This window comes from Myxocyprinus asiaticus, chromosome 12 (genome assembly GCF_019703515.2).
Source record: "Myxocyprinus asiaticus isolate MX2 ecotype Aquarium Trade chromosome 12, UBuf_Myxa_2, whole genome shotgun sequence".
In the NCBI taxonomy this organism is placed as follows: domain Eukaryota; kingdom Metazoa; phylum Chordata; class Actinopteri; order Cypriniformes; family Catostomidae; genus Myxocyprinus; species Myxocyprinus asiaticus.
The window spans coordinates 45,687,413-45,713,275 of record NC_059355.1 but is presented as its reverse complement, the minus strand read 5'-3'; the positions used below and the strand labels follow the sequence as shown (position 1 = coordinate 45,713,275).

The 25,863-nt window shown below is 36.0% G+C and overlaps 1 protein-coding gene across 5 annotated transcripts in view; it reads right to left on the bottom strand.

Annotated features, from left to right (window-relative positions):
* Positions 1-25,863, bottom strand: part of LOC127448891 (receptor-type tyrosine-protein phosphatase T-like) — a 363,972-nt gene that overhangs the window by 43,956 nt on the left and 294,153 nt on the right. For all 5 annotated transcript variants that reach the window (XM_051711804.1, XM_051711805.1, XM_051711807.1 and 2 more), the window contains 2 exons: positions 21,314-21,501; positions 11,738-11,825 (listed from right to left, as the gene is read on the bottom strand). In XM_051711804.1, coding sequence (XP_051567764.1) covers positions 11,738-11,825; positions 21,314-21,501 — 276 coding nt within the window. The remainder of the gene's footprint in view (positions 1-11,737; positions 11,826-21,313; positions 21,502-25,863) is intronic.

Here is a 25,863-nt window from a genome sequence, read left to right as displayed (position 1 = left end):
CAATCACATCTTTCAGAAATCTCTATAATGATGGGTAACACTTTCCTAAAAAAACTCTTGTTTCTTAGCAACTCAAACCTGGATGCCCTGAGTTCAGCATTGCACTTTGGGAATTGACGATAAGAATCGGACCATTTTTGTGAAAAAGGCTGTACAGTTCACCAAAGATGGAAAGATCTTGGCATGTAATTGACTTAATTACTTTTTCTTTTATTAATTTTCTTTTCTTCGCAAAAGCACTTGACCTGCCAAGAGTTTAACATGAGCACCAAGTCTTTCCACCCTAAAAAGGTGAAACTGTATATCCTGACAATTACGATGCCACTACTGGAGAAATGGAAGGGGTTGGAAATGGAAAGCAAGGAGGGGGTAAAGGACAGGTCTGATACTTGCTCCGCACACACATGTGGCATTCCACTTTGATCATAAGGAGAATGCAAATGTGCTGTTGAAGCATGTTGACTCCAAGCCAACGGATGCTCTCTAATGGCAGGCAACTCCACAGAATCCCTCATTCCCTACTTCTTCCTCTCTTTCTTTTCATTATTTATTCCAAGGAGAAACAGGTCTGTGTATAGTTGTGAGAGAGTAGTGATGGTTGTTTACTTTCAGAAAACCTCTACTTCCTGTCCAAATGTGTTGCTTTTCTTATTATATCTGCTTAGAATTTGTGAAAAGTTCAAACTTTTTATTATTGCTCTCTTTCTCTTCACAAACATCTCAACTGACTTTAATCAGTGAAATCATCTGTCTACTGACCTCTTTGCTCCATGAAAGGGAACGTGCATGAAGGAAATAGAAAAATGGAAATAGAGCGATGGAAAACATATAAGAGAGAGAGAGAGAGAGAGAGAGAGAGAGAGAGAGAGAGAGAGAGAGATGTCGTCATGACTCCTTCCTATCTAAGTGGACAGTTCTTGGACGGAATAGAGTATAACAGTTACCATCCACTTTTTCAGTTGTCTTGGTTCTGGAAGCATTTTTGGTTACTAATTTTTTATAAAGGGATTCATAAACTTCTTGATAAAAGAGTTATAAACTCTGAGGTAAAACGCAATATTACAAAATTTTGATTTGAAGCAAAAAAAAAAAAAGAAAAAAGAAAAGAAAATCTGACAAAATCTTGTTTACAAATCTGACAAAAAAGGCAAAGGTACAAGACTGTGTCCTTAACATTTTCAATAAGGGAATGAACTACAATCCCATGAAGCATTGTGAATGACAAATCAAATAGCAAACAATGGAAAAATATAAAAGTATTGATTAAAAATGTAGTAACAATATATGTTGATTTCAATGCAAAAGATTTAGATATTTTCATATATACAAATATTTTGAGAGTGTAGGGAAACTGACTTGCATCATTCACAGTGCATCATGGGACTAGGTGATTGCTACAGGGCTCATTTGGCACACTTTTTTCACTGCTATTCTCTGATTGGAGGACTGTTTTTCTTCAGGATCATGAGTTGTATAGTTTTTCACCAGGAACTACACTATTAAACATGATTTTATTCAAATTAATTTGACTAGACTGATGGCTTCAACAAAAGCATATACCATTGTTAGTAACTTCGGAGCTCGCAGTAGGTCTGTCTTTAAAGGTTAAAAGTTTATCGTTAAAAATCTACTCCCTTATGGAGAAAATGAATGGGAGTTTTACTTCTGGAACAAGACTGTTACACTCTATAAGCTGCACAGTGGCCTAGATTTTGTGCTTATAATTAAAGGTCTGGCTTTGTATGACTACCCTAACACTAAAATCTAATTGGTTGATAGGAATGTTGTTCCGACACATATTCTCTAATGGCAGGAAAGTCCACAGAGTACCTCATTCCTTCCCTGTTTCTCTTCGTCTTTTTGTATTAATTATTGCGAGGAGAAACAAGCGTCTAGAGCTGTGAGGGTGTCGTGATGGTTGTTTACTCTTAGACAAATCCTCCTTCCAGTTTAAATCTGCTGCCTTTCTTATTCTGTCTGCTCAGAATTCAACCAACTCATATTGTTGAACTTTAAACTTTATTATTGGCTTTTTCTCCCTGTTTGTCCCACCTCACAAACATCTCAACTGTCTCTCACTGGCACAACCGTATGTATGCTGACCTCTGCTACCTGAAAGGCTTCGTCTGTGAGGGGAGAACACAACAGAGAAATGGAGGGATGTGAAAAGAATAGAGAACGAAAGACACAGGGCTAATTAGGTTCCATTGAGTCAGTTGTCATAAGGGCAAGCCCTCGGCTGGGTTCCTCTCCACGGCGAGGGGCCAGACACAAAGCTCTAATTGGTACAGGAATGACCAGATAACAGATGAGTGTGAGCCGTGATGTATGGGAAAAGTAGTTCTTAGTCATCCCTGCAAAACTATCTAGCTGCCTGGATGATCACCTGTTTAGAGGACTGCAGGGGAGGAGACTGAGATGAAACAGGCATTACCGTGACATGATGAAAAGTGGATTTCGATATTTAATTATTGGTGGTACTTGCAAAGGCAAGCACTGCTACTTTTGCGCATACTTAGGGTTAGTGATTTCAACATAGCCCTAAACCTAAGTATTAAACTTTGGCATGTAACTAGTCCCACACTGTTTGTGCTACGGATATGAATGATGCCTCAAATAATGCAGCTTGTTGAGGAGAGGTGTGCTGTCACTTTTTAAAGCAATCAGATTTATGGGTTTTGCCTGGCAGATGATAAAATGGGCAAAGAATAACCCCAAAGTTCAACTTTGAAAGGGGGACCTGAGACATATCTTGGCACAAGAATATCATAGAGACTTGGAGTGTGCAGAACATCCTAGCAACTACCTAGCAACACCCTAGGAACCACCCACAACACCACTGCATTGAGGCATCTATTTTTGCATTGAGGCATCTATTTTACCTCACATTTTCTTCAGAAAAAATACATATTTTATTTTCGTTATGGCAGATTTATAATTTATTATGGCAGATATTATAAATCTGTACTGTTTTGCTTGGTAGTTTAACAAAAGCAGTGTTCAAACTGAAGCTACAATGTCACATTTTACATGATTCAAGTGAAATCAGGCATCAAAACATTTTAACATACAGGAGAAAAGGTTTGTAGTACTATAGTTTACAAACAATTTGAACTGAAAAAAAAATAAAATAAAAAATAAGACCTAATAAAATCTGCTTCTAAAGTCAGCCTAATTATAATAATAATAAAAAGAAAAAGAAAAAAAAGAAAAAAAATGGTAATATTGGCCTGTGTAAGCTGATTACAAAGTAATTAGTTACTGTAATCTAAATTCTTTGAAGTCAAAAAGTAGTGAAACATTACATTTTAAATTCTTGTAATCAGATTACAGTTTCTGACTTTCAATTAAGTTAATTTTGAGTACATTACTTGGATTACACATATTTTTTAAATAATACTATTTATGTACAACACATTTAAAATCTGAATTCATATGTTCATATATATGTCTGTTTGCATTTCTGTGACAGCTGAAGTGTGCACCACATCAAGCAAGGAGGGAGGAGGAAGTATAGACATTAAAAAAAACTAAAACATTTCTGTGAAATGTGTTATAGAAAGTAACTTAAAAGTAATGTAATTAGTAACGTTTACTTTTTCGATGAAGTAATCAGTAATGCAATCTGAATAAATTTTTGATATGGTAATTTGTAGTGAATTACCTTTTTAAATAATTTACCAAGCACTGATATTGGCTAATACTGATATGATTACAGAGAGAATAAATCTATAGTACAGTTCACACTTAAGCTCAAATCTGCAATTTTCCGGTACATTTTTCAAGTGAAATCAGGCATCAAAATGTTTTGATGTACAATAGACAATCTAGATAAATGTGTAGGAATGTTGTAGCCTGGCATAGAAAAGAGTTTGAATGGGAAAAATAAACAATAAAGCCTGACATTAAATTCTTTCAGTATCAGCCTAATCAGACCAATGCTGATTAAAAAATAAATAGAAAAATGGCCCAGTACCAATATCATCACTGTGCTTCCCTGATGTTAAGTGATGAATAGGCTTCTTTAAGGGCAGACAAACAGATCTCAAAAAAGTATTTTAGCACCTCATCCCAAAAAGAACACAGAAAAAGAACAAACTTAGCCATAAAATGCTTTTATAGATATGCGAGAAGTCCTCTCTTTGAAAATGCAGCCTAAAAAAATGTCACCAGTCTCTTAATCACCGCTCTTAAGCCTGTGTCTTCTTCCCTGCTCGTATATATAACCTCAGTGTGCTGTCAGATGACCTAGTACATTATACACCAAAACAGCCTATTAAATCCCTTCTTGGAAGCAAAGAGGTTCTTCTGTCAAATGGGCCAAGCGTCTTGCACACCTCATGGCGCAAAAGCTCGGCACTCTGGAAGTTAATCCAGTTTAATCCATTTCCATCCACTCTGGGATAAGATGCTTTGCTCCTGAAGTCTACCTGGAGAAGCAGTGGGGCTTAAAAGAGGCAGATGTGTTTATGTGAAAGTTTGCAATTTGAAAGCTTGGTGTTAAGGCCAGTGTCATCCTAATCTGAACAGGATTCATTTTAGAGGTTTTATTTGCAGCAAAGGCAATAGAAAGGGTATGCTTTGTCCTGTATGTAGGGCTTCTTAATGAGGAAATTAATTTCCACCTGTTATTCTCGTGATGTGTAACCTCAGATGGTAATGTGGTGATCTCATTAGGTAACATAACTACCCATAGAAACAAAGAATTAGATCTCTTATACATGTCAATTGTTTCTCCAAGACAGCAATTAAATTAAAATAGAGCAAACTGAGATATTTTCTTAAGCCTACTGCTTCTTAGATGTTTTTCCTGAAAAAGAAAAAAAAAAAAAAAAAAAAAGACTCTAGAAATTTCATATGTGTCTGCTCTAGTGTTTCAGAATACCAAAGTCTGGGAATCTCTTGAATATCTCAAAGACGGCAATGATATAAAATGGAGAGCAAATTGAGACTTTTCTCGTTAGAAAAAGACCCTCAAAACTTCATGTCTCTTCTCTAAGGCTTCAGAAGAGATTTTAACAATGTTTCAAACTGTCCTTAGATTTGCTATGATACCCAAGTCTGCAGTCAAAAGTCAGAGACTTCAAAATTAACTCAATAATTTCTCATCAAATTCTCCCAAAACCAAATTATTTGAGCTAGCCTATCTACATAATTTGATAGTTTTATATTTTATACTGTATGTCACAGTTTGTGCCTATTGTTACTTCTATGGATTTATAGGGTAGTTTAATAAATTGATCCTTATATTATCAAATGAATGATGAATAAGTAATTTCATTATGTAAATGAGGGTTGAATCTGGTTAGTTGGCTTTTCTTGATTATGATTGTTAATCGATGATAAATAAACAGATACTGTATAACTTAAGAGCATTATAAAAAATGCAGCCCATGTGAATATTAATACTCAAGCTTTGGTCAATACATCAGAGAAGGGTTTTTTCCAGAAAGACTTCAAGGGACCTGAAAATCTGGCAGCACTACGTGAAGGGAATAAATGTCAGAATTTGAAGAGTTCACAGAGAAGAAATGAGAAAGTGTCTTCACACAGACACATAGATCTACACAAACAGAGTACTTAAAAGGACAAGACACGTTCACTTCTTTGTTTGGACTAATGAAGATGAACAACCTGGACACTTTATTCTTCATCGGGCGCCTTACCTTGCATATTTTAACCTCAGATCTACAAAGGCAATGACACTAACTGGTTAAAATGAGTGACGGTTTGCATAATGAGCCAATGTGTGATGGTTATCCATTGGGTGTTTGGCTCTCTTCATGGATGGATTGTGTGGTGTTGGCGACATGAAAATTGCATCATGTGAATGATTTTTATTCAGTAACAGAACTGAATTCAGTTCATATGAATGTACAAAGAACCATGCCCTCTGTGTTACACGTGGAGGTATAATTTTGATGGACTTTTTTGTAGGACCTATACACAAATAGATTTCAAAATCCTAGTGTGCTGCCTAACTAGACAGCATTTTAAGGTATCACAGGTGCACTCCCGACCTTTCACAGTGTCTTTCATGGAAAAGGGTTGTTTGGAATTCAGTATGATGAACTTCCAACGGCAGACTATATACAGTTTTGCGCAAAAGTTTGCATACCCTTGGAGAATTGGTAATATATGTATCATTTTTAAAGAAAATATGAGTGAGCAGGCAAAACACATTTCTTCTATTTCTTATGGGATTCATATTCAACTGTAGGTTATAACAGAATGTCACAATCATAAAACAAAACATGGCAACAAAGAAAAAAAATTAAATGACCCCTGTTAAAAAGTCTGCATACCCTTAATTCTTAATACTGCGTATTGCCCCCTTTAGCATCAATGACAGCGTGCAGTCTTTTGTAATAGTTGTCTATGAGGCCCCAAATTCTTGCAGGTGCTATAGCTGCCCATTTGTCTTGGCAAAATGCCTCCAGGTCATGCAAAGTCTTTGGTCCTCTTGCATGAACCGCACGTTTGAGATCTCCCCAGAGTGGCTCGATGATATTAAGGTCAGGAGACTGTGATGACCACTCCAGAACCTTCACCTTTTTCTGCTGTTACTACTGGGGGGTCAACTTGGCCTTGTGCTTAGGGTCATTGTCGTGCTGGAAAGTCCAAGTGCGTCCCATACGCAGCTTTTGTGCAGAAGAATGCAAATTGTCTGCCAGTATTTTCTGATAACATGCTGCATTCATCTTGCCTTCAATTTTCACAAGATTCCCCGTGCCTTTAGAGCTCACACACCCCTAAAACACCAGTGAGCCACCACCATGCTTCACAGTGGGGATGGTATTCTTTTCACTATAGGCCTTGTTGACCCCTCTCCAAACATAGCACTTATGGTTGTGACCATAAAACTCTATTTTGGTCTCGTTACTCCAAATTACATTGTGACAGAAGCTGTGAGGCGTGTCAAAGTGTTGTCGGGCATATTGTAACCGGGCTTTTTTGTGGCATTGGTGCAGTAAAGGCTTTTTTCTGGCAACTTGACCATGCAGCTCATTTTTGTTCAAGTATCGTCGTATTGTGCTCCTTGAAACAACCACACCATCTTTTTCGAGAGCTGCCTGTATTTCTCCTGAGGTTACCTGAGGGTTTTTCTTTGTATCCCGAACAATTCTTCTGGCAGTTGTGGCTGAAATCTTTCTTGGTCTACCTGACCATGGCTTGGTATCAAGAGATCCCCAAATTTTCCACTTCTTAATAAGTGATTGAACAGTGCTGACTGGCACTTTCAAGGCTTTGGATATCTTTTTATATCCTTTTCCATCTTTATAAAGTTCCATTACCTTGTTACACAGGTCTTTTGACAGTTCTTTTCTGCTCCCCATGGCTCAGTATCTAGCCTGCTCAGTGCATCCACGTGAGAGCTAACAAACTCATTGACTATTTATACACAGACATTAATTGCAATTTAAAAAGCCATAGGTGTGGGAAATTAACATTTAATTGCCATTTAAACCTGTGTGTGTCACCTTGTGTGTCTGTAACAAGGCCAAACATTCAAAGGTATGTAAACATTTGATCAGGGCCATTTGGGTGATTTCTGTTATCATTATGATTTAAAAAGGAGCCAGACAACTATGTGATAATAAATGGCTTCATATGATCACTATCCTTAAATAAAAGAATTTGCATGATCAGTCATATTTTCAAAAACACAATTTCACAATTTCTGCCAGGGTATGCAAATGTGCAAATGTTTGAGCACAACTGTATATATATATATATATTATAAACATATTATAAACGTATATATTTAATAATAATTATAATATTTGTATATAAATATATACAATTTATTGCACACAGAAATATTTGGTTCAATTGTCTATTTAAATATATGTAACTTTTATATTGCTACTTTTTGGTATTAAATTCATTTATAATATAATTTTTCTTACTCAATATCTTGTTCACTTGGAAAATATGTCAGATTACTAAAATAAAATGGGTTGAGAATGGTGTTTCACATTGACTTTAAAATGCTGTCTACATAAACAGCCTGTGTTCAAATTGACATACTGTCAGAGTATGTACTGTATTTGATGAAGAACGTATTTCTTGACCGCTATTAACGTACGCTCTTTAAGTATTCATGCAAGTAATATGAATACATTCCAACACATAATTCGATACAAGGAAGTGGGCATTATCCTGTGACCTGAATATGATCTAGAGAAAACATTCGCAAAGGAACAACTTTCTTGGTATACATAGCTCTTTCAGCCATTTTATTTATTTATTATTCAGCATATTGAATATGATGTCTTCCCAGCTCCCGTGGCATTCTGTGACAGTGTCTAGTGCATGCACAATTCCAAATCTTGGTGGATGTAGTAGCTCCAAGGACGGATTAGGACCTGAGAGGCCCATGGACCGGTACAACGTGGAGGCCCTGCATGACATGACTACGTTCACCTTTATGCGCTACAGGACGCTTGGCAGATTTGGTTGGATTTTTCAAATAGATGGAAGAAAAGTTTGTAGCAATGTCTGACAAGGCCAATTAAATGTACTTTTTACTTTTAAAAATCATGCGTTATTAATAAGGATGTGCACAGTATTCAAATATCAATATCACTATTCGGTTATTCTGCACGTGTATAGAGTTCTTCAACCCGATCTGAGTCTGACCGTACTCGATAAACCAACAGGTTTTGGGCCAGGTTCAGGTCAGTTTTTCAAAGTAGGCTATAGGGCGAGTTACGGATTGTTCACACGTGTGTCTGCGCTGTTTTTAAATATTTTTCCTATGTAAACGCACTGGACGGACGTCTTTGATCGTTGCACTGCGCCACAACTCAGGACCATCGCATTTAAATTTTAAAAGAACTTTAATATTTATTAAAGCATCTCGAGACACCTGTGTTCTGTTTCACCATTTGTTGCGCTGCATCAAGCTTTTTCAGTGCTGGTGTCACAAATCAACATTCTGATGAAGTTCAGGTTGCAAAGAAGACTTAATGTGACTGTTACACATGAGTCCAGATTTTTCACCTGGTTTTCAGCGCTTGTTAAACAGTGAGCCAATGTTTTTCCCCCCTTTTTGCTCTGGTGTGCAGACAATAGTTACACAAGTTAAATGCTGAATCACTTAAAAATCAAAGCATCCTGAATAAGTCCTATAAACCACAACATTCGTTGCCTCATGGAAAGTGAACTTGCCCGGGCAGAATTACATATTTTCCATTTATTAAGAATAGGCCAACTATGTTGCAGGCAGTGACAGAGATTATTTTTGTTCGACTTTAATGTGATTTTATCATTTGAAGATCTATGTATTGTGCTATTTTGGCTCATAGCTCACTGTGCACTTTATTCCCTGCTAATCTGAGATTGTGTTTGACGTATCCATGACAATAAATGTTTTTTATTCCCGAGTCCGACTCCCAACAAATAACACAATAACCGTTCATGAACTCTCACGGTTAACCAAATATTACAAAAGGTTTCCGTGCACATATTTAGGGTATTAAGGCATCTTTCGCTTTATCATTAAACATTAAATGCATACACGACTTAAACATTTTAAAGTCCTCCATACTGTTGCACGAATTCTGTTGCTTATATGAATTTAAACCATCAGCTTTGTACACAGCCAGGGTAAACTGCATCTTATCTTTGGAAGCGTTTTGTAAATCAGACGCTGTTCTCTGTAGTCCATCAAATAAACACGCTAAACCTGTGAGACGCAGATTCCATGAGCACGCACTCAAGTGTCCGTGCTCGCGCTGCTGTTGTCCAGCACACATTCGGCTGAACAAATGGTATTTCACATAAGGCTGACATTTACGTGGATTTATAATAGATATCTCAAAATAAATAAATAAATAAATAATTGATTTAGAGCTCAGGGCCCTTTGAGTTTAGAGGCCCCTGGGCAACGGCCCAATCGGCCCAGTGGTTAATCCGTCCTTGAGTAGCTCATCCAGGTATTTCTTATCTACTGTTTTATGAATATTGAGAGTTCTGATATATTACTTTATTGGCAAACTGCTTTTGGCATTCTATATTTTAGGGAAGTGTGCATATTCAGACCCAGGGTAACTGTTTAGAATGTTACATTAAATGCAACAAATTTCAGATAAGCACAGAGTTACAGTCTTGCTTAATCCCTCTATACATTCTCTTCTTTTCATGTTTGTTCCATTACGAACATCACTCTGTTTCTTTTCTTTCTATTTCATTCTACGTGATGTCATTGTCCTCTGCTTTGGGATAACACCCTGTAGCTCACTCTTTGTACTGCCCATTTTTTTCTAAGCTGCTGCCAATGCATTTCCTCCAATCTCAGTCCAAACAGAGCACGAAAGGGGTTTCAATTCCTCATGCCAATCAAATCCAAACTAAAACAGCACACATCTGTCAAACAGTGTGCGCCAAGTCATAGCATGCTATCTGTCTCTATATATTACTCTCTCTACATCATTAACAAGCTACGACAAACATAAATGAAGAAATATACTAATGAAGGACATTTTGGATATGGTACAAAAATTTCAGTGTATTATAAATCCAGAGATGGAGAATCTGCTTTGAAGCAGAGCAGGGGTAAATACGAGCTGTCTTCCAATCTCCTCCATTCTCCATTTCTCTGATATGTAAATGTTTGCCAATAACAGTTTATTTTTGGTGTAGAGTCTCATGAATTATAAATGACCATATGGGCTAAAATGCCTGACACTGCCTGCTTAAATCATTGAAGGGATGAGCAGGATGGGACAGATGTCTCTAAATGAAACGGCTTTCCTCGTCTTCCATAAATTGTCAGAGTTAATCAAGGAATGTGTTTGTGGGTTGATTTTTTTCTTGGCATGCTTTGCAAAACATAGTTCCAATTTGTGGTGGTTAAAACTGCAAACACAGGGAAATGCTTCACAAAACAACCCTTTTTTCTTTTTTGGCAGATTCTAAATTATTCTGTTATGTAAAGATCCATATGCAGTAAGTCCTAACTTAACCTAAAGCAACATCAGTTTAATAAAAAATGTCCACTACAGAGGATTTCTCGTTTAATTTTTCATTAGAAATGAACAGAATACCATTATTGAGCCAGAACATGAAAAAAAAATAAATAAATAAATAAAATAAAATAAATAGCGTATAATGAATTGTGCTGTTACACTACCAAAAAGGTACCATGGTGCTGCCAGAGATTTTTAAACATACAGTATACCATGGTAGTACCATGGTTTTCTTTTAATGATATGGTATTTATCTTTGAATACCATATTTTGTACCTCGGAGTACCATGTAAATACCATGAAAAATGAATATGGTATCATTCTGTACTATGGTATACAAAACATCAAAGTACCAGGGTATTACTGTGTGACTGCCATAGCATGATAGAACAATAAGTTAGCTTTAAAAATAGTGGTCTTTTCATACAGTATATGTAGAAATACAAGAAGCTATGCATTAAAATCATACTTACAGTGTACTCACGTACAGTAACAGTTTACTTAAACAATACTGTTACCTGTAAGTGTACGTACCCATCCTTGTGCTTATTTTATGAGCTGTGAATGTATTAAATCAATGTATCTAGGCTAAATAGTGTCTGATGTTTAGTAATCCTTTAGGGCAAAATGTTGGCCAACAACTGTACTGAAGCAAGGAAGAGAGTGGTCAAGTAAGGTCATCTAGGTGAGAGAAACCCAAACCATGCCTTTACAGAATGCAGTTTTGCAAACAAGTGTAGAATCCATGTTGTTTCGGTACTCACAAGCGATGATGTTGCCATAGCGATTCTTGTTGCGGTTCTCATCCTTCTTGGCTGTTTCCCACGGGGCTGTTTGTCCCTCAGCCAGACCCTGGAATCATTTTAAAAATACTTTCAGAAATATCCAGCACACTGAATACTTACAATTACATATATTCATTTGGCAGAGGTGGCTCAAGAAATAAATTTTATTGGTACGTACATGTGTTCCCTAGGAATCGACCTAGAAACATGCTTTACTATAGACATGCTTTACTAGTTGAGCTCACATTCACATATACATATATAACCCTGAATGCCATTCTATGCCACATAGATCAAAATTTTGTAGATATCACAGAGTACCTTCAACCTCATAGTTTCTGATTTGATAATTTATGGAAGTTATAGAAAGCAAACTTTTCTCAGACTGAGGTTTATTCTTGGCAAGTTCTTCAGGAATTACAGATAACACAAGTCATTTCTCTTGATATTGCTGAGTGTCCATTGAGTGTGTAAGAGTCTGGTAATTGTAGTCATATTTTAGCCTTGGGGCAAAGACAAGACTGAACTGTTAGACAAGAGCGTTGAATAGTGGCCACTTAAACTGTAGTGCAATCTTTATCCTGTCCAAACACACAACAAACCATTTACTGTGACAGACCAAGAGAAACAACATTTTGCATGAAAAAGAGACTTTATGGACAAAGTAACTCAAAATGAAGACATTTTATGATGACGGTGTAATTTGGTGAAGGTTTCCAACAGACTTCTCTTTGAAAGAACAATAATAGAGATAGACAGAGAGTTTGTTAACAGAGACTGTGAGATGTCTCACATATTTTATTATATAGAGGCACTTACTTTTCTAAGTAATACTTAGTGGCCAACGTAAGTAGTCGAAAATTACGTAAGATATTCCTGTAAATATTCGGACCCACTTTATATTAGGTGGCCTTAACTACTATGTATTTAACCATTTGATACAATGTACTTATTATGTACATACAAGTTGTAATGCATTGTAATTACATTTAAAGTACTTGCATTTAATTACATTTGTTAACTTTACCCCTAACCCTTACCCTAAAACCTAACTCTAACCCCTAATCCTAACCCTAACCCTACCCTTACTCCTAAACCTACCCGTGCCTCAACCTCAGTAGCAGCATATGTGGGAATTTTGCAGAAAAAACATGTAGTTACACAGTAAATACATAGTCTTGTATGTATTTAATGTTAGTACATAGTAGTTAAGGCCACCTAATATAAAGTGTGACCAAAGATTAAAATAACATGAAAATACAACTGCTCTGCATGACATTCCTTAATCATAACACTTTTCACTGACATTAGTTCACACATGCTGCATGCAGTTAGTCAAAAAAAAAAAAAAAAAAAACCTTAATGATTGGCTAATCAGTAGCTTTACTGTGTCTTTTACATCTGTAAATAGCCTCAATTATTTTACATGATCAATCATCACCTTCACATTGCCTTAAAGTGACAGTGACCTGGTCAATTAATTTGTCCATACTGACAGTGAAAATGCTACATCATCACAGCCAATGAGTTTTTAAGGAAACATAATAATTACATGAAAAGATCTTAAACTAATCTCGTTCTGCCTATAATGCTTAACTTGCTTGTCAGCAACTGCATTTTGTATTTTGTAGTTGCACTTAAAGGGATAGTTCATCCAAAAATGTATAAGGGTGAGTAAATAAGGGTGCATAAGGGTGAGTAACTGATGAGAGAATTTTCATTTTTAGGTGAACTATTCCTTTAAAGTGTTTTGTATCCGTTGGGTATTCTGGTTGCGTTGTATATACAATGGTTTTACCTCATAGACTGTTCTGGTTGGGAGAATCAATCAGCATCAGGCAGGGGCATACAGGAGATATTATTGTATTTTTTTTTCTTTTAGTACAAAGTACGATGCAGCCCATCTGGAACTAGTCAAGCATAAAAGCTCAAACATGCAGAGCGTATCATATCCGTGGTAGGCTACTGTTCCTTCAGGTGATTTAAACATGATCAGGCACCTGTGAAAATCAAAAGCCTCATTTTTATTGAACCACGTTTTCATGTTTGAATTAAACATGATCTGGCAACTCTTTAAAATAAATCGGTCACATTTCTTAATGCAGGGATGCTGGCATCTGGCAACTCTGCCAATGTACTCATTATAATTGTGATATAGTCAGGGTAACTGACTCAGTTAAAGTCAAGCTCTGTGTCCCCCTGACAGACAGTGAAACTTAAACAGTTTGAGAGGTTGTTAATGAGACATTTTAAAGCATAGCTAAAATATCTCTAGAGAACCTTTATAGAAAAGGACTAAAACAGCGTTCTTCCAGCAAAGAGCTAAACATATTCCTCATCCACCTCTCCAAAAACACCCTCACTGGAGCTTCTCTCTTTTCTAATCTTCTGTTTTTGATACTATTATCAATTATTTGACAGTGAGAAATAAAACTTCCACTGGTGTCTCCATGGACCAGTAGAGATATGTGAGTGGGTCTACAGTGAGTGTGTGTGAGAGCATGTGTATGTGTGTCTGTGAACACAAATACAGCAGACTGTCAGACCTCTTCCACCCCCATATCCTTATAATAACTATCATCTTCATCACCACTACAAAAAAATATGCTGTTCTCTTTCTCAACGTCATCATGTCCACTGTGCACTGTTTTCAGACTAATATATTTAAAACATGATCATATCACATTGCTCATCAGCTTCCTAAACGCATAAGAAGACAGCATATGTGTGTTCTTGTTCTACTGTTATCTGAATGTTAATGTCCTTAATGTCTGTGCAAAGTATGAACTATTTTGTGTAATGTGGCCATGCTATATTATAATTATCGCATAGTAGGGATGGGCAATATACCGGTAGACATGATGTACCCGTAGAAATTTGCCAACCGGTATACATTTTGGATTAAATGTAATTTGGTCTCGGTAAAGCAAAATTGCCACATGATAAATGTGTACAGAACATAACACGTACACATTACACACACTGTCAGATAAATGGAGGAAGGCAATTCATTTGTATGAGAAGATGAGAGGAGATTATGAAGGAAAAAGTGCGTCCTCCGTGACAACTGCACGTATCATTAGATGAAAAGCTTGTCTAGAGTGTGAGAAAAAATGACAGTGAATCCACTCCTGAGGCATGGAATTTTGCTTGAGCCACCGTCAAAGCAAATTCAATGACATTCATCCCGCGCTCCAAACATGCCTCCCATCCAAACACGCAGCTGTGTTTTGTGCGTGTGTTGTGCACGCAAGTGTGCACAAGTACTGAAGTCATCCAGTTCCATTAATTTGTGCTCCAGTGACAGAAAAATTGCAGATTACACCCGTTACTCATTCTGGTTTCTCTCAATGTCATGTGGATTTTTAAAATACACATCAAAACCCTTTCTACAATTCTGTTTGAATGATGTTTGATATCAGAAAACAAAGTAGGCATATTTTCCTTCAGATATTTTATATGTTCTTTATAGAGATTACTAAAACACAAAGAGCCTAATTAAGTGTTTTATTTATGGATAATGTTTTTTATTTATATGTTATTTTACTTTTTGCATTGCTTTGAGAAGATGTTAAGTTTCTTGAGGAAAGTTATAACAATAATAATAATAATAATAATAATAAATATAGCTGCAAGCAGCAATACCAGGGTCAAGCCAATTATCGGCAGCATGAGCAGCGAACGAATCATCGTGACACATTTTAAGTTAGAATTCTGATGAATGTTGTAGGAGTTAAAGATAAAAAAAACAAACATATATGGCCATGTTTCTCAAGATACACTACTGTTCTATTTGCGTGTACTAGTTACTAGCACATTAAAATCTCTATCATCGGCAGAACAAAACTGCTTGCTCCTTTGGCTATTAGTACATTGATAAAGAGTGTTTACTCAAGGTTGAGCAGAGGGTGTTAAGTGCAACATTGCACACTATACATTGTTTTGTGTATTCTCAAGCACTTTGTAGGATTTTCTGGAAAAAATTGGAAAAGTCAGTTTTTACATACATAGAGTTATATGCAATACATTTATAGACATCTATGCAATATTTAGTTTAATCCAATTAAAAAAAAAAAAAAGTTTTGATTATTTCCATGACACTAACTTAACTGAAAACAATTTGTCTAATTGATTGAAATATTTCAAGCAATCACATTTAGCCATTGTTTACTACAGGGCATTCAGAATTCCCAATGACCCCCCAGGGCAAGGTTCTAAAATATTTTCATTTTACTAAGCAAATGCCACAGCCTTAATTCCTCTTTGGTATTTTTTATAAATTTGGTACTTTCAAATTTGTTTGTGAAACAATTTTAAACAACAAAAATCTATTTGCTAATATTTTCAGGCATGGTCTGCAAATAATCAGCAGATTTCAATTTCATATATTCATATAGGAGTAATAGCAACAACAAAACGTTTACATAAAATCAAATCATGGCCAACCATGGTATCACTGTTCTCTGCATGACCCACACAATCTAACAAGACCAGTCTCACAAAAATGCAAATATACAGCCTCAAGTCTATTTTGGTGTGCTCAGTGTCAAATTTGTTGATGATTGGCCAATGGCTGCCATGTTTCTCAATATATGCCACTGTCCTCATGATCAATGATGGCAACTCCCACAAAGACACTGAATGCAAAGACACTGCATGCAAATTTTGAAATTAATCGGACCAATGTTTCTATATTTAAAGCCACTTTCATATTGTTCCCTGTTATAGCACCAACAAATGGCCAAACCCTGCAAGTTTTAATGTGTGTTCTTAGGTTGAGCCCTTATATAAGTGTGTCAAGTTTGGTGAAAATATCTCATTTCACTTAAGTTATATCAATTTATGTAAAAGTAAAGACCACTTTCAAAATTCATTGGCCTGTTTTTGGCATTTACAAGCTAAATTTTGCCATGTTCTCTTTAAATTTAAGAAATGTACTAATGACGCTTCTTATTTTGGTGGTTTCGTTCCGATCGGATGAACGGCTTTGAAGCAATTCGCTAAAGTAGTTTCGGAACTGTTTTTGAAGTGGCAACAGGCCATATGGCAAATATAGCAAATATGGTATCGTTGAGCTCGGCAAGTCCTCCCGAACTTAACGAGACCAGTCCTGTGAAAATAGACCAATGCCACTAAAAGTTATAAGCTCACAAATAAAACAAATTAAAAAATACAAATAATTTTTCCACCACTAGGTGGCGCTGGACCCAAACTGCTCAAGCACCTTCAGGGCATGGTCCTGATGACACATACAAAGTTTCGTAACAATACGCCAATGCGTTCATAAAATACAGCATTTTGCAACAAAATTAAAAATGGCTGATATGGGAAAATTGGGTATTGTTTGACTCTGAATTTTTCACTGAATCTAAAGAGAACAGTTTTATCATTTTTGGCCAAAGCGTTCAAGAGTTATAAGCCAAAATACTGCTTTTGCTATCTCCTGACCAGTAGGGGGCAGTGTGGCGAAGCGATGCAGGTGACCTCAAGGCATGATGGCGATGGCACATATCAAGTTTTGTCACAATCTGTCAAAGTGTTGCGGAGATTCAGCATGAAGTCCATTTTGGCCTGCTCGCCGTCAACTTTGTGAAGCCATTTCTCAAGAACGATTTCAAACATAGAGAAAAAAAGGGATAACTTTTGTGTAGCTCTATCTAACGATCAATTTTGGTGGGAATCAGACAAAATTTGTAGGAGGTGTAGCGAAAAAACCTATTTCCTTAAAATTAAAAATGGCGGAAAATCGAGTCGGGTGGAAATCGAAACCAAGGTATGCATTCGACTCGGCGTGAGCTCAGGAATCAGGGGAAAAAAAATTATTTCCAGGACTTACAGTTCAAAAGTTATTAGCGTAAACATGAGTGAAACTTTGACCTGATAGCTGCTAAAGGGTTTGAGTTACAGACTCTAAATTTGCTATGGTATCATATCAGACTATCCTCTAGCTGTGTGCAAAATTTCATAACTTTCCTGCGAATGCTTCTATGGGCTGCCATAGACTCCCATGGCAGAAAAAATAAATAAAAAGAATAATGATTACAAGGATTACAATAGGGGTCTTCGTCCTTTCAGGTCTTGACCCCTAAAAAGAATAATAAGAATACTAATGATTAAAATAGGGGTCTTCGCCCTTTAAGGGCTTGACCCTTGATAAAAACAAAAAGAAGAAGAACATTGGTGCACAACATCAGACTGAAATGTGGCATTTTTTTTTATTTTTTTTTTACTTTTTGTCAAGTGCAAAATAAAGAGAAAATTCTATAAGATGAAGTTTTCATTTATAAAATATTTAATTCACTGACTGGATTACTCAAAAATACACAATGTGACGTGGCTTAATATGTAATACAATTTTATTGATTTTTCAGAAAAATGTAACTATATCGTGATATATATCGTTATCGTGATAAAAAATTATCGTGATATAGGATCTTGGTCATAGCGCCTACCCCTGTCGTGTGGTAATGTTGTATATATTATATATATATATATATATATATATATATATATCAGTATATATAAAGTAATTATATGTATATAATGTATGTTGAACATATACACTTTAAAATTAAAGTTTGTGAGTTCTGATTCATCTCCGAACTGGTTGATTTTAAGAACTCTCAGAACTCTTTATTGAAGAATTTTTGGACATCCCTATAAAGAAATAATAATAAAAAATGCTTCTAGAACCAAGGTCACTAAAAAGAGAATGGTCACTGTTGTGCTCTATAACCTATATACGTTCCATTAACTTCTAATTTTTATTTCTCTCTCTAACATGTACACACATCTGTCAGAATAAGATTAATGATGCGATTATGCTGACATCATGGCCGTCATCAGCTTTTTGCCAGCATGGTCAGATCTGCATCACTCGCTCTCTTTCTCTGTTATTCTGTCCGTCATATCTCATCTGTCTAGACTCACCTTGTTTTTCCCAAGGGTGTATATAATACTTGGAGAAAGTTATCCATTAGCATTCCCAATTATCTCAAAGAGATTCAATTATTTGGTCAAAATACATGCCTAATTTTGAATGGCTGTCAACAGAGAAAGATGCTTCATGTCCCCATAATAATGTAGTTACGGTATCTACAAGTTCCTAAGTGAACCATGATAACCAGCTAAACCCTGAAACCTTTGTCTGTACCCTTTCCATCCCTTCTGTCTTGACTTTAGGAATTATGACAGATGAAATACACACACACAAATCCAGCAATGACAATATTCTGTAAATGATAGAGCAAATTACAATATCATTTACAGTAACACATGCCACCTCTTTAAAGCATAATGGGAAACATATTTGTCCATAATAGGCTCTCTCTAGCCAGTCACAAGCCAGTAAGCAAACACTCCATTCAACTCAATGCAAACATACTGGGTTTCTTTCAATTTACTGCATATTAGGAAATATGACATATTTTCAGAGGCAAGGACAGAGATGGCCCAGTGAAAAAATCTGGCAACTTCATTTACAGAGGAACTTGTGAGGCAAATCATGTTGGAAGAGAGAGGCAAAAACAAAAAGGCTTTATAAAAAGTCTGCCTTGATAAATGACCCTTTGAACAGAAGGCACAATCTCTGGTGCTATTAGACCGCTAAGACAGGCATGAGCTGCCAGCAATGCATGTCATGTTTACTTCTAAACTTCAGACAATGTGAAGCAGTCATATTCTAATTCTCATAAGTCAAACTTTATAAAGAGGCAATCAGATATCTAAAACAAACAAACAAACAAATAAAAAACATATCTCAGATCATAATCTTATTCAGACCTAATGTGAAGTCACCATTGTTTGGTTATCCCGAAGACCAGATTGCTTCAATGACAAAGACCTGCACAATGTTAATTGTGAAGACAGCATACATTACCAAAAGGACACTAGAGAGCATGTAATGCAATCTGTTCTTCTCCAGGCATGCTACTGGCATTCTGTCACCTCAGTTAGAAAAAATAAAATAAAATCAAAAGGCAGAGATGAAAGTATGTGTTAATAAGTGTTTAGCCCAGTTGCTTACTAGTCAAAAGTGTTTTGAATGTAACTAAGTCTGATCATACAGTAATATCTTGCCCTTGAAATAATCACTTCTAATAGAATATTCTATACTTAGTACACAGCAAACTACATGTAGCTATCTCATATTGGAACATAAGATTCAAAGCACTCATAAAAAAGTGCTTTAAGAAGCACTAATTACTCAAGTGAATGAAAACAAACCTCTAAATAAACTAAAACCCTTCAAGGCAACATCTAAGACCTTTAAAGCCACAATTTACGAGGAATAAATCCAGATAAAATAACTGGCCTTATTAAAGGTTCATCTCATATCTATCTGATGTTGGCAGTGTATATTTCCTACAGTGTACAACATATTCAAGTTCACTTCAACAGAGTTCAACTAAATGACAGGGTCACAATAATGCCAGCGTACATTTTCGCAGTCTTATAACTTCTTATAACTTCTTATTCACATCTGCACATGAAAAAGGGAGAACATAAAGACACAAAAAACATCATTTGTCTTTTTTTTTTTTCTGATTTCCTTTCAAACGACAAGGAGACAATATAACAGATGCGAATTCTATGTTGGTGACTTTCGTCAATTTGAATAAGCATAGGAATTATTTATTTGTATTATTAAAGCGAGTAGAAAGTGTGTGCAAATGAATATTTCTTCCATGAATATTTGCTAAATAAAACACACTTGCCAAGCATATAAAGCTAAAACAAATTTTATAGCGGTACGATTTTCAAAATATCCTCAGATGCAAATGCAGTTGTCGCAAATACTTTATATCATTGTGCATGAAACCTTCAAATTCAGGGTTTCCAGAAGTAGCCCTTTTAATGCTCAATAGCCCTAAAGTTTGAGTGTACCTGTGGCTTGCTTTCCATTCTAAAACTCTAAAAGTTTTCTGTTAGGAATAACAGAATCACTCCACTTATCAAGTCTGCCAGGTTAGTGGTATCAAATCTTTGATATATATCCTGAGTTATTTATGAAGTAATTAGTAGCAATTAAACTAGATAACAATGAGTAGAACTGTATATTCTGCTTTGCTTTTGAGATATATCTGTCAAATAATCTGTCCATTTCTATTCTTTGTTATCATTCTCTATTATTGTGGTTACTTCTACAGTATTTCATAACCCCCTTAATGTCACGAAAAACAAAACGAACTAACTGGTTGTTTTTCATGTTGGTCAAACATGAATCTTCTGTTTGCAGTTCCCCAACATCATCGTTTTCCAAAGTATGCTGTTTTAGAGAGCGTCTTATAAAGTATTTGTTTTCGTTGGAGGAAAAATCTATGGATGAGTGTAAGTGTAAACGTATAGCAAAATCAATTTGTTTTCATACTATAATGTATCAGTTGACTTGGCCTAAGTGAGCGGTTCTTGGCCAAAATAAGATGCAAACTGGACCAGAATTAATGCCGGTATTCAATAGTGTGGCTATGTGAGACTAGCAATATTTCCCTTCTAGATCAGCCCCATACTTTTCCATTTCCATTCTATGTTCAATCGAAAACAGTCAGTTCTTACCTCATACTCCTCTTTAAACCCATAACCCTGCCCACACTTCATCTGGGTGATGTGTTGGAGCAAGTCTGCCACTCGTATGGCAGGTTGGAACTGGCCGGCTTGATAGGACATCTCCACCGACTCGCAGCCCCCATATGGGTATGTCTGGATGGTCATCGAGGGCTGGGACATCTCACTGTGGCTGCCATCTGTGAAGGGAGAATTCAAAATCCTTGAGTACCCAATGTGCAATTGACAGCTTGAGAGGACTGACAAATCCGGTTAATTCTTAGAGCTGGTAAACAGTAGGTTGCTGGTTTGATCCCCACAAGACCAGTCTTCGAAAAACGTAGCCTCAGAATGATCTGGAAGGATTGTACCTGTAATAAGTTCATGGTGTCATTATATGGTGACATCACGTGACAGTTGCAGAAACTCCATAAGCCCTAAAGCATCATGTCTGATGGACACTCAATCCAGAAGGGCCTAATTCATTTCTACAATATGTTACATTTACAATCTATCACCAATGTACAAGCCCCAGGCAACAATGGAAAATATAGGAGATTGTACTCCTTTTAATCAGTAATACAATAAAGAGATGTCAATCCGCTATCTGAACAGTGTCATTTCTGTCACATTATCTAAAGATTAAAAGGCATTATATCTATTGCTGAATATTTGTGCTGTTAATGAATGCCAAGATCCAGACTACATATGATTATTAACCTAAAAAAGACAACTATGTTGTGGTGGGAAACTTTAAGGACTCAATTTTTTTTTTTTTACGTATTTCCAGCTGTAAGGGGACGTTTTTTCAAAGGCATTTATCAATGTGTCCTATAATTTAAAATATGATTATCCCTTAGTTTACATCACAGCCCTGCAAAACCATGACTTGATATTTGCTATTGCTAGTCTGTTGCAGTACTTTAAGGGGGAGAGACATGCTCATTCTAGAGAGCATTTTATTGGACAATAATTTGTATATACCTCTGTGGACAAGTTGTGAATCATCAATTTCTTTAGTCCATATTCCCAGAAGAGAAAGACTGCCAATTTTAAACATTTTAAAAAGCTAACATGGACTAAAAGCCACAAAACTCCATTCAAAAACAAATATTTTGATTTTGAGTCTTTAATTCAACCTGGCCAATCAAACTACGTAGCTACTACTGTAAAACGAAATGGGTCATAATCTGGAGAAGGTAACAATATAGAGATGTTCATAAAATTTTTTGGGTACTTGGAAAAAAGATGTAAAGAAAACAGAAAAACAAATATTTGGAATAGGTACTGGATGTGATGTTGCCCTCAAAAAAATGCAGCTTTGTTTATTCTGCTCTAATACCTCTCAACCAAAGCTCGGTTAAGACCTGGGCAACTGTATGCTATCTCAGCTTCATTAAATCAAGGCTCAGTATACTGCAGACTTCAGCATGGACACTTATGCATGACAATATACTCGGACTAAGACAGTCCGTCCTTGCAACCCTTTTATTAGAATAAGATTGGAAGAACTGAAGAAATATATTGATGTTAATGAGTTCATTAACTAGAGGAAGGGTGCACATGATGAGGAATTTTTTCATATGGCTTCCTTTAAACACCCAAAGCATCTTTCAGATGCTGAGAGGGGTGGAATATAACTTGACAAATTATTAATGTGGCTATTTGCATATTAATCACCTTCAAAATTCATAACACTTAAAATAATTCTGGGGCTAAATAATGTATCATCCATGCCAAAAATCTCCGCTTTCACCACTGTGAAATGCGAATAATTTTGCATGATGTGTTAGCACTGTAGCGTTTCTAGTGCCACAAGGAAAATGTGGAAAGTATTAGCGGAGACAAAATGAAGAAAACAACTATGTCAATTTCACAGCAAGAGCAGCTACAAAACATCACTAGTCAATAGCTGCTGAGAATGCTCAGAATGAATTTGGTTTCAGCTCCTAAAATGTAAATTGGATCTGACTGATTGGTGCATTTTGATGCTTTTTTTTATTTTATTTATTTATTTTTTTGCCTAGTCAGCTGCCTTGTTGTCTACTGTCTGTCTGCATATGCAGCTGCCTTCTGAGGCCAGGTCAACACTAATATGTTTTTGGTTGAGAATTCTGTTTACTAATGTCATCATTTTCCAAAGTATGCAGAACAAAAGAACATTTTGGAAAATCTCTGTACTCGGAGAGGTGTAAACGAAGCAAAATCAAACCGTTTTTAATCATCAACATTTTAAACTAAAAATGTTCTAACTGAAGCTACAAATTTGTAATGAATTACTTAGACAGTAATTCTGCTCCGACATGCGCAACAAAACATATAGTGCTATTCAAGTGAAGCAAGCGAGACACACTACTCACGATTGATTTCATAAACTTTTAAGTTAGCATGTTGCTAAGCTAACATTGTGACATTTGTGATACTGATAGACATAAAATGTACACAGCATATGGCACCATTTTTTCTTTATCAATACTTGTCAGTTTTAAGTGAAATATATTTAAAGTCAATATTTCTCTCGATTATAAATGTAGTTTACAATTTATTTATTTATTTATTTTTTCAAAGAGTTCAAAGCTATACATTTTTATCTGAAGAAGCCACCACCCAGAACACTCTAGCAACTACCTAGCAACCACACAGAACACCTCAGTAACTATTTAGCAACAGATTAGAATTGTGGTGGTGAGTTTCGCATGGGCAAGTGCCACTCACCTTTTCTTCAGAGAATTTAAAAATGTTATTCAAACATACATAACATTTACATATTTACTATATTTCAGGTCATTTTCTTATATTGGACTAAGTAAATTCATTTTTAAGTCAATTCAAATTATGTGCTTATGGTTTAATAGCCAGCAAACAAAAAGTAAAAGTTTGAGAGCGGGTGAGAGAGAGAAGTAAGGTCTCTCAATTTACGGCCCCTCCCTCTGCGTTCTCCTTCCCTCTATGGCTATCAGTTCTTTCTTAATTAATTATTCATGTGTTTTCGTCTCAGCCGCATGGGGCGAATCTCAAAGTGGCGGCCCTGTGGGTGTATTATATTTTTAAAACGACTGGAGAGAAACGTCTGCCACGTCTCACCCTGTGAAATATCGAACTACTCCTGCTACCCTAGAAATAAAGGTCAAATGTACATTGTAGGCGACATCAAATATGGCATGCTATATATGCAGATTATTGCAAAAGTGCTTAAGGTCATGCTAATGCATATTCTGTATATTCAAACTAACTTTTAGGTTTTGTGGCTTTGGATATATTGCACTGTGGGCTGATGAGTTATGAGACAGTTATAAGTTGATAAATAAACATTGCAGTTCATAAATGAGACATGCAGAAACATTAGCAGAGTCTGCTGTGCGATCCCATGGGACACATTTAATCTTATACATACACTTTAGGATAATGGAGAACATCTCTGAAAACTCACATGGAGTGTTATATGTCCTTATGTGTCAGGCAAAGCGTGTAATTTCTGCTGCACTACTGGCACCAATTGATTTTTCCAAAACAGTAATTCCAATTTCCATTTTCAAAAACAATGGAGTTTCCCAAACACTCCTATTGCCCCTTCAACTATTGGAGGCAGAACCAGTATAGATGTTGTATGTGTGCATGAAACAACAATAGTCAGATAGGATTCATAGTACTGATTATTAATGAAAATACATCTATGGAATGGAAATCTATTATTGGCAAAGAAGGCAGATATATATGACTTGTAATGTCCAGCTTATTACATTCTTTCATTGTTTCACATGGGAAACTACGGGCTGAATATAACCCAGTAACCTGCTATGCATTCATAAAAATCTACTGCCTTCAGTATATTGCTATAATCTACACCAATGTGTGCTGTAATAAATTCGGAAACGTGAAAAGATATACAGCCTGTTCTGGATATGGTGTTTGCAGGTTTCTTTGGTATGCACTCTGCAAACTAAACACGTGTATTTACAGCTTACAGTATTGTATACCTGGCAAAACCATATTATTTCTGATATTACAGAGATTCTACTGCACTGTGTTGATCTGTGCACCATATTTCCTGTCATATAGAGCAAATGGAGTTAATGCAGTTAAATGGTATATACTCTGACAGGCTCGCATTCAACTGTACGCAGACGCTGAGCGTTCGCATCAAAATCGTGTTTCTCAAACTTCTCTCTTGAGAAAAAAAAAAAAAAAGATCTCAGTAATCTCATATGCCTTTCCAGTAGAGTTTCAGAAGAGATCTTAACAATGTCTCAAAATGAACTCAAACATTTCTTTTCAAATTCTTTTGAGAATTGATTATCTACACTATATACATTACACTTATAGCTCTATGTTTTTACTACATCAACAACTGACATATTTGTCAAATTGTATTTCTCATGAGTACTTTTAGAAGAAACATGTAAGAAAACTGAGAAAAAGTAGACAATAAAACAAAATGCAACTGAGTACTCCATTAAGACTCCTAAGCTAAGAAATAGCAACCTCTGAGCAATGTCATTACACTGAATGTCATTCTCAGAGATTTATCATGGATTCGCTAGGAGTCTTATAGCTAACCAGCT